Raw genomic sequence first — 11117 nt, forward strand, 5'->3', positions numbered from 1 at the left:
TTGATGATTAATATAAAATTTTTATTGAATAGGTATAAAAATACAACATAATTAATAATTATAAAAGCACAACTTTATGGTTAACAAAGAGTATGTAAATAAATATATAAATAAAATATTTAACAACCAAACATAACATCTGAAAATGATTATAAAAGATTAAGCATTTAGCTCATAAAATACAATATTTATGTATATTAACTAATATTTCTGGACTGAAAAAATATCCTTGCACTATTAATGTTATAATATAACAGCATGAACTCCTGAAAACAACAAGCTACTAAGAATTTGTTTCAAGTAAAACAATAAATATTTATATTTTACTTTATAATAAACTTGAAGCCTTGTATAAGACAAACTAAGTGGTTGTTGTAACTTTGCATCATCTTTTAAAGCATTTATTTCTTGTGTTTTTAGTACATTTAATTTTTCGTCATAATTTTCAGATACTGATTGAAACCACTTCAATGAATCAAATTCATTGTTTAAGCCAAGTATACGTAGTAAATATGCAACACCTATTAACAACATTCCATTTACTTTATGTTACATTTGTATGTTGCATCCATTTAATGAAAATCAATCTTATCAAAAACTCCAGATAATGAAACCCCCTAATCCTAATAATAAATGTCAATAAAAATGCATAATATGGATGTATTTCATGAAATAACAATAGTAATTATAATACAAATAAGTTATTTATATAATAATATTATTTAAGCATAAAATATGAGAATAAATGTTTGAAAAAAAATCAATAACTCAATTTATTACTAAAAAAATCAATTGATAGAATTTAGGACTTTCAGTGCATGATATGATATAAAATTATCTAATCTTGTCTTACTTTTGTTTGAAAACAATTTCTCGCTTATTAAGTAGGTATGTAAGAATATTTTAAAACTAGCATGAAGTAAAATAGTCCCTGTCGCTAATGCACAATAAATGTATGTGCTAAAAGAAATAACAAGAAGTGAGGTGTTGAATAAGAAGCCACCCATTGACGACACTTAGAATGATTAATTATATATTATATGAGATTTATGATTAAAAATTAATTTATAGTTACAAATAATGATGACTTTTTATTTACTTTTCTATTTTGTTATTTATTTTTGCACTATAATTATTTATGATACTAATTATTAAAAAGTATGCAATTTTTAAACATTCTTAACAACTGGAAAATTTTCCATAAATAAGAAAGGCAAAAATCCTTAACCTTCAAAATATCTTTTAATAATATCATGCACAGAACATTTTTAATTCTCTCAACTTAATCTATAGTAATAAATTGAGTTATTGATTTTTTTTTCAAACAATCATTCTTATGTTCATGTTTCATGCTTTAATAATATTATAATATAAATAACTTATCATAATTTATATTATAATAATTATACAAAAATACTATAATTTCACAAAATATGGCCATATTGTGGATTCTTGTATTTCGTTAAAATTAATATTGTTATTTTATTACAGATATTGTTACTTAGTTAAATACAATACAATGTAAAAAAGATAACAAATATGTGACAATTATTTACCACCAAAAGACAGTGGTTATCATTATTATAATTTATAGTACAGTCTAGTATCATGAGCTGTAGGAAATAACTAAGTAATGTACATGATAGTACATTTTAATAAAACACCATAAATTAGATTAAATATCTTATAAATACTATAAACAACAATTTTATAATATGAAACAATTATTAATTAAATAACTATTTAAAGTACCTACACTAAAAATTGTAGTTTTCTAATTTCTAACTAACTTAGTATTTCAAGTATTTACATATAGAGAAATATAAATATAAAATAAATCTTAATATTATTAACATACTAGTAGTTTTTAATATCCTTACCTACGGCAAAACCATCATCAGTAAACATTGCTCCTTTGCTTTTCTTATACATTTTTTCTTTGGAATTAATTGAATGTTCAATAAAATTTAATGTCAATGAAGGAATAATTATGTAGAAATTATGTAAATGTGAATTATTACTGTTACCCATAGCTTGAATGAAGACATCAATTAATAACTATAAGATAATATAAAATAATTTTATTTGATGACACAGGTTAAAAGATAAGCATACTTGGAATAATTAAAAATTATTAAGACTTGGTATCAAAAATAGTAATATGACCCTATACTATTAACATATGAATGTTTTATAGAACTTAAAAATTAATGTACAAAGTAATATATTTTTTTAGTTTTAACTGAAGTATTTTATATTAAAATCTGGTATTCTAATTCAACCCAAACATCAAACTGTATAATTTATGACTGATATTGTAACATATGTGTCAGGAATGATTTAGACCAAACATATAAGGTAGGCATACTTAAAAATGTATTCCCTCTTGATCATAGACGTGTTTATGGGTGTTTCTGGGTGTGCTATAACAAACCTGAATTTTTATTTTAGATTATTATTTATAAAGGCTGGTATATCAATTTTTAGGAACCTTGGTTTAAAATATAAAACAATTAGAATTCTATGATAAATATTAAATTAAAATTACATCACAAATTGTATATGATGATATAAATGATAAATTTAAAAATATTATTCCACACAATAAACATTTGATACAGTAAAATTAACAGTTTAAAATTTTATACATGGATTAAATTTAATTATTTTGCTATACATTATGCTGAATATTATTCAAGTATAATAAAAGAAAAACATGTGTATTTAATAATAATTATAAATTATAATACTAAATAGTAGTACAACAAAAAAATGTATTATTAGTGTTGAATTTTCAATGTAAAATTTATTGTAAACAAATGAAAATAAAATTTTTTTAACTTTTGGAATACTTCAGCAACACCTGCAATAAAAGTCTAACTACGCCTATGCTCCTAATTTTAGTTTAGTTTATGGTTTATTAATTCCTAAGGTTAAATAATACATTAGATACTTCATAAATTTTTACCCAATATCTGTTGAAAATAAAAATAATTTACCAAGACTCTTAAGAATCTGAATAAATAATTAACAGCATTTAAATAGTATAATTACTTTAAAATAATTAGTGCCTTCTGCAATATTTTGACAAATATTACGCACAACATTATCAAGGTGATGTCCAGAAATTAAACAGTTCTTAGTAAATCCTGAATCATTACAACTTTCTTCAAATTGCATCACTTTTTTCAAATCTGGTATAAATGAAGATGCAATTGAACAAAAATTAAGACCTCCAGATTTAATCAATCGTACATAACCAAGTGCATTGCCTGAGAATCAAATAGTTATTTAAAATATTTTTATGCTTTTGAATAAATACTAGTAAACAAAGGAAAACAAGCTTTGAATTAGTTGTTAATTGATATACGAGTACATTTATATTTTAAATTATGATGAATTTTCTTACCTATGTGGGTAACAAGAATTCTAAATTGATCAATGTAATTTTGATTTGTATTCAATGTTAGTTTTCTCATACTTGAATTTAATTTTTCTGCACGTTCAAATGGATATAACATATTATTGGTTTTTTGGATTTCATGTAAAAAAGTAATTTCTTTTTTGAGTTTTGATTTTACACGCTCGTCATACAAATATTTTGACAATACATTTAACTTTCCACAAAGAAGTTGGTAAGTTGTATTAACCTTAAATATAAAAAAATCTTATTCAGAATATAGATAACTAACATGTCATTTATGAAATCTTCATTATCTAATGTGATTTATTCAATATACAATATATATATTACATAATACAAATATATACTAACTGTAGTGCTCATTATTCCAGTTCCGTGAATTCTAATAGAATTACTAATATGTTTAATATTTATCGTGTTCAAGTGTTTACTTGTGCTATAGTTTTCAATAAATATTTGATTACTTAAATTGTACGAATATTTGGAAATAAATAAGTTTAAATTTCTCATTATTTCCAGTACATCTAAACCCTATAAATACAATTATTTTTTAAACATAATATAAGATATTTAATAGCGTTTCAACAAACTTGTTCAAGTGTATGATTTGGCAATTTATCATCAATCGTCTCCAAGTTTAATTTGTACTTAGCCAATGTTCTCATTACACCATTATTATGCCAATCATGTAGAGCAACAGCGGTTAAATCATAAAACGTTTCACTCAGGTAATTTTCTGCTCTATCTATAACACATAAAAATAATTTACTAAAAAGAGTTAAGACACAACAAAAATATTTAATATACTTTTAGTATCTATGAAACTAGTCAAAAATTGCAAATTTTGAAGTTTTATCATATATGTATCGGCCGGTTGATTGAGTATCGTTTTAGTACAATGAACATGTGTCATAACATGAAGACGTAGTTCATTTTCAATTAACGGGTTCATTGGTTTTAAAATCTAATAAACAAGATAGTTAAATGTATTAATTGTATTTATGAATAAGAACTAAACGAAAAAAAAAATTCAGATAAAAAATAGATTTATTTGTAAGTATGTACATTCAAGCGTAAGAAACTTTTTTTTAAATAAATGAAAAGATGCAGATTGTTCAAAATTACACTTTATAATTAGGATATTAATAAAAAAAAACTAAATAATTTAAATTTCTGATTTTTTTTTTGAGTTCATTTAATTATTGAATTATTAAATATAAAAACTATTACCTGATGATTTAAGTAACCAAAAATTTCATTTATGAATGAACTATATATATTTTGCTTTGTATTTTTGTCACTAAAATATGTCACTTCATAAATATCTTTCAAAAAATCAAATGTTGTCTTCATGAAAATATAATTAAATAGTTAATCAAAATATATAAGTTAATATTGTGATAGTTATAATTTATAAAATCATCAATACTAAATATGTTTAAAAAATATATAATTTTATGACATTTGAATATTGATCCTTAAATATTAATGGTAATTAATTGGATAAAAAATAAAATTATGAACATTTAATTGTATAAATTGTTATATTATTTTTTATGCATTTATAAAAAATAATTTACCATTGTCCATTTATAATTATTAAATAATAAACAGAATAAAAAGTGATTAAAAAAATCATACACCCATATAACAGGCTATTAACACAGCCTCTTAAGAATAGTTTTACAATACCATTACAGTTATAATAATACATAATTATGGTTCAAATTGTCTTAAAAAAATATTTTTGATAACATATTTCAATTAATTTTGTTATTAATAGTATTATAATAAACATACCGACAAACCATTAAAATGGTTGTGTTGTTTTTTTATATTTTTAAAATATAATGGAAAAACAACTCGATGCCAATACATACAACTTATTTCTGAAATACTTTTTATTTCATCTTGCAATGATTGTAAGAGTTCTATTTTCTTTAAATGTTGTGTTATAGTCAATACTTGGGATTTTGGAAATGCTTGCAAACCAATGGCTGTATTTAAAGCAAGTTTTATTAACAACGGTCGATTTTTCACAAAAGGTCCATGCAATAATTTTTCAGATACTTCTAAAGACGACAATCTGTCTACATTTTTTGTGTTAAAATTTCTATCATCTGCACATGAAATCTAAAAACATTGATTATACAAAAAAATAAAAATATTGTAAAATTATTTTTCAATTTAAGAATACTGAAAATTACTTAAAACATTAAATAATTTGTAAATCAATGGTTAAATGTTAAATTAAACAAGTGCAAATATACACAATATCAAATCAAATTATGATATATTTTAAAATAATGACTAATGAACTATTTATTTAATATAAAGGTGCTTACTTTAACTTGGCTAATGATAGAAAGGCATAAAAATTCATAATATTGAATTATATCTGTTATTAATTTATCCATTACAATATGATTGTTTTGATAAACATAACTAATATTTTTCATTGTTTCAATTAATCTACAGATTAATATTACATTAGATTTAATTAATGGTTTACCGAGTGTACTGTGAAGATTCATTAAAGTTATTACAGTATTCTTAATGGATGTGCACAATTGAATACCCTACAAAAATACAAAATTAATTCAACTTGAGACAAATTAGACTTTATATATTTTAAAAATATTCAATACCTACAATTAATATAAACTAAATCTTATTTAAGTTAAAAATAATAATAAAATGCGATTTTTATAAAATATTTTTTTAGTTTAACTTACATATTACTTAAAAAAAAAAAATAATTATTCAGGACAAAGCCTGAAAAAAATTACCTCACTTAAGAAGTTACAAATATCATACATATAGTCTAATTTTGAGGCGTGAAAGTGTATTATCTCTATTTGTTCACTTCTTGTAAGCCAAATCATTGCCTAAAATAATAATAATAATAATAATAAAATACTTATACATTTGATTAATGATTTAAAACTCTACTACTATTTAATTAGTTGATCATGGCATAGTTAAAGTAATTTTGCCATATGATATTTTATATTCAATTATAATACTATTATTATAATAATTTATATGATACATTAACTCTCAATTTCAATTTATATAAATGAATATATGATATATCCAAGCATCTCTTACAACATATCAGGGTGTGTAATTAAATATTTATAATACAAAAATATCAATAATCAATATCTATTACCTGTTGCAAATAATTAGATGTAGTTTTTGAAAAATTTTTTGCTATATCTATTAATTCCAAACTACATTTTTCCAAATTTTCTTCCGTTTTTCTTATACTGTTAGGTTTAATTAAATGACCTATGAAACGCAATACAAACAATTCTGGATTCCATACTAAATTACCATCCAATGGGAGGTGATTTACCTAATCATTCAGTAAAACATTATTGTTTGTTTAGTATAATTTAAGTTTAAAAATAAGAAAATAAAACATACCTTTTCCAATAAATCCGTAAATTGTTTAAGTAATTTCTTGTCAAAAACACCAAATATATAAGTGTAAAATACCGTAGTAGAGCATATACGCGACCATATTAGAAGGAGATTGTTAGATTTCTGATAAGCACGTTGTCCTAATAGCAGTACAGAATTATTCAAGTATAGCTTAAACTCATTCACAAAATCATCACAGGACTGAATTTCTTTTTTTCCATTAAAATCTGAAGTTAATACTTTCTGAAGAATAAAAAAATTATATTTATACTTAATATGTACACATTTCTATAAAATAATTAAAATAATAGTAATACTAAAAAAAAATCACAAATAATAATCGTATGCTATTTTAAAACAAATAAATTAAAATACACTATTTAAATTTATAAATTTAACTGAATCAATTAATAATCAATATGAGATTAGGTTATTTTGTTAAATTGAATTATAAAAACTTTAATGCGCATACAAATATAACTTACTTCAAATATATTTCCAGATAATAAGGTTGATTCAATATCATTGCATATATTTTCCAGTTGAATTATATCATTTATGTTACAATCATATTTTGATGGATCTAATTTAATGGTATTTAAAGTGCTTCGATATTGAACCCAATGTTGTTGCAAAATTGGTTGTGATATAATAAGTTTATCCAATTCAACAAAAATATATAGTAAATCACCAATATATTCAAAAATACCCTGAAAATTATTTTTAATAATACCAATTTATTGTTGATAAGTATGGCTGTGAATTTAATGTACTATACCAGGAATCGACAATTAAATTCTATGGCGGTTCAGATAATTAAAAAAAATTTTGAGTGCCAGAAAAAACTTAAAGACTAAGTTAATAATTGTTATTATGACTATTATTGTAAATAGCAATAAATGATGAACACCACCGTAATCTCTAAATACATTATATAAATAGATCAAACATCTATTAAGAGTAGAAAACTAGCATTAAAAAAAAAAATTTTTTTTTTAATTTTTGTGGTCTATTTATTTCAACATACAATTTTAAGCAATGACCTAAAAAACAAAAATTTTATTTTTATAAGTTAAAAAAATTTACTTGGTTACAAAATAATTCTCTGCTCTATTATTTATTAGTAAGTGTAATATTATGATTTATAATATAGTAATCTTACCATTTTTTCTGTTATTTTAATAACAAATAATCATATACTTTTAATTTATTTTATTCTTAAATTTGCATACATTTGAAAATAAGTGAAACTATTGAAACTGTCTACTAGATCTGGATTAGGTTAATGTTTTGACATATTATGGAAAATTTTATATTACCTGGCATAATATTATGATAAAATACAGATATCTATAACCTTGTATTATGTTTAAAATAAATATATGAATTTAAGCAAAAGTTATTATTTAACTAGTAATTATTATAACCTTATAGATCTTTAATACAATGATCTTGGTACAAGTAAATTGAAAAATTAATATTGTCCAATATGTCATCTGTGACTCATTTGAAATCAGCAATTGAAAACTAAAATATGTACTTAACAATCTTGGTTTAAATATAACTAATTTAATAACTATATAGATAATAAAAATAATGGTAGTAAAATATTATGATAAATTAACTAATATAAAACATTTTTATTTTTACCTGGAAATGAATATCAGCAGTTATTAGTTGAAACTCAAAAATATTGACAAATTGACAATGTATTTCACTCAGCAAATATTCACAATGCTTAACAAAATTTGAAAGTTCTAATAAAATCTGTAGAAATTTGCTTATTTTAACTGGTATTAATCCTTCAATAGATACATCTTCATCTAGATAAATAATAATACTAAATATATATACTATTTTTTATTACTTTTGTTATTCATACCACATTCTTCATAATAAAGTATAGAATTAAATAATTTGACTTTAACATCATTTTTTAAAAAAACAATTTCAGAGTTTAATGTTGCAAAAATCTTCAATATAGTACTTAATACGTTATTATCAATGTCCAATAAATCATCAATTGTTACTTTGTCAGTAACATCAACCTGAAATATTAAAAGTATATCCAAGTATATATTAGAATATAGCACATGATATACTATATTATAACTAAACTCATGTCGTTTTTATGCAATAATTGGATTCACATTAATTATTTCACTTATTTCAAACTCAATGTTTATAGATTAACTTTTAATAAAAATTGTTGTTATAATATTCAAAATAGTATTATCTGAAACTTTTTACCTAGTTAAATCAATAAATTATCTCTAATTAGATTCAACCACATTTTTAAATTCTTAAGTGCAAATAAATATATTTTAATACAGCAAATTAAATAACAAGTATGCATCTAATATTAATTGAGAAGTATTTTTTACTCACAAATTTCAAGTTTTTAACTTAATATTTGGTACCTACAAATTATTATTCATCAATATGTAATTTATAATTATAAGATAATAGGTACAATTATTTTATTAAAACAAGAAATTTTACCTTTATATTTACTGGAGACTTAAAAATAAATAGAGTGTTTTTTAAAATATGTATTTTTTCCAATCTTTCGGTATGACTATTTAATAAATGCTTGTATGTTTGAATTTGTTTTCCAGCTACTACATCTAAAAAAATAAAAACTATTTTAAATATCTTATACTGTAAGCAAGAGTTTGTATTCATATTTTATATCAATTTAATGGACTATTCATGTTTAAGGAAGCATTAGCCTAACCATTGATTCATTAATGTTTAATGATTGTTCATCCAACCCATAAATATTAAATATTATTTAGAAAAATTAAAAATGTATATAGTTTACAAAATACACAGTTCAAGTTGTCTGTTATATTTATAAATATTAAGAATAAATAATAAATAAATATATCTAAATTGTTTTATAAGATCTAAGTATGGGTTTTATCGATTTTGCCAAACATTTGTAAATTATTATGTAGTTTACGCTGGCTATCAATTTCATCTAGGTATAAAGTACCTATGGCAGAAAAACAATAACAAAATATTAAATAATAAGTATAATTACATAATTAGCAAATAAAACAATACAATCACCAATAGGAATTAATATTTTTAAATAGTGATCTGATGTATCAGTTTAATTGATTCTATCATTTTTATTTTAAATAGCTGTAAATAATTTTTTTTCATTTCATAATAACTATAAGTTTTTATGAATTTACTAATTTGTGATCAAAATAATTTATGTATTATTATTGTATATTAATCAGTTTATAATATAAATTCAATACGCGTGAAAACAAAAATATGTTACAATTTATTTTAGTGAATTGTGCACAGCTAAGTTTTGAATAAATGTAATCATTTTCAAATGTTAGTTGTTTGTTTAAACAATATAAGATGCACCAAATTACCATAAAAATAACTATAGATTTCCTTAGCACTATTGACATAAAATCTTCATAAAAGCTTTCATTTATTTCTTCTGGGTTTAATAAAGGCAAACTGGGTATCTTTTTTAGAGTGTTCTACACTATTTTGTTATGAATTAAATACACAAGAAAACAGAAACAAAAAAATAAAAAAAAATTCAATAGAATTGATAGCTGGTACAACCGAAAAGTTATATACAGTTAAATAAGCCATTTCGGTGGAATTTTGAAGGTACCTTTTATACTTGTCACTGAATATTAGTATGTAAATAATAGTACCTATGTTATATTTTTATAAAAAAAAAATTATTTTACCTTATTGATTTGTGTCTTATTTTTAATTTTCATTCATTAACTTTGTATAGCATTAATGGTTAATTGATTTCAAGAAAAACATAATTCTGGTAAAGTTATGAAATATTATACATTGCCTTAAATAAATTCTTCATGGATGATTTAAAATGTAAATTTTAAATTGTTCACTTACCTTCAGATTTATTATTTTTTTCTAAATTACTCCACATATTTAAAAATGTTGTCAAACATAAAATTTAAACATCAATAAAATAACAAAAATCCAATTTTTCTTCGAATACCTAGTAAAAATAAATATTTAAGTTATTACGTATTGCAGATTTGTTATATAATAATAATCTTCATTGATTTACGATTAGTTCCAAAATTCATTCGTCTGGAATAACGAACTTGGACACGACTCGGCTGGAATCAAGAATCTATTGATAAGAAAAAAGATAACTTTATCATATTTTTTTATCAATAACAAATACCGTTTCTATTCGTGATGGTGGAGAGAGAGAGTGGTGTCATTACAGACGCGAAAATGCGAGATA

The 11117-nt window shown here is 21.9% G+C and overlaps 1 protein-coding gene across 1 annotated transcript; it reads right to left on the bottom strand.

Annotated features, from left to right (window-relative positions):
* Positions 1-11068, bottom strand: LOC114129435 (WASH complex subunit 4). Its single transcript, XM_050206160.1, has 20 exons — positions 10935-11068; positions 10754-10862; positions 9356-9480; positions 8736-8901; positions 8504-8676; positions 7339-7563; positions 6857-7096; positions 6600-6785; positions 6214-6312; positions 5770-6003; positions 5225-5557; positions 4655-4771; positions 4232-4388; positions 4015-4169; positions 3776-3955; positions 3410-3650; positions 3055-3272; positions 1881-2058; positions 328-521; positions 1-266 (listed from the first exon to the last, which is right to left on the bottom strand). The coding sequence occupies exons 2-20, from the start codon at positions 10788-10790 to the stop codon at positions 198-200; spliced, it is 3327 nt and encodes a 1108-aa protein (XP_050062117.1). The 5' UTR covers positions 10791-10862; positions 10935-11068; the 3' UTR covers positions 1-197.
* Between the last annotated feature and the right edge of the window lie 49 nt (positions 11069-11117).

The sequence above is a fragment of the Aphis gossypii genome, chromosome X (genome assembly GCF_020184175.1).
Source record: "Aphis gossypii isolate Hap1 chromosome X, ASM2018417v2, whole genome shotgun sequence".
Lineage (NCBI taxonomy): Eukaryota > Metazoa > Arthropoda > Insecta > Hemiptera > Aphididae > Aphis > Aphis gossypii.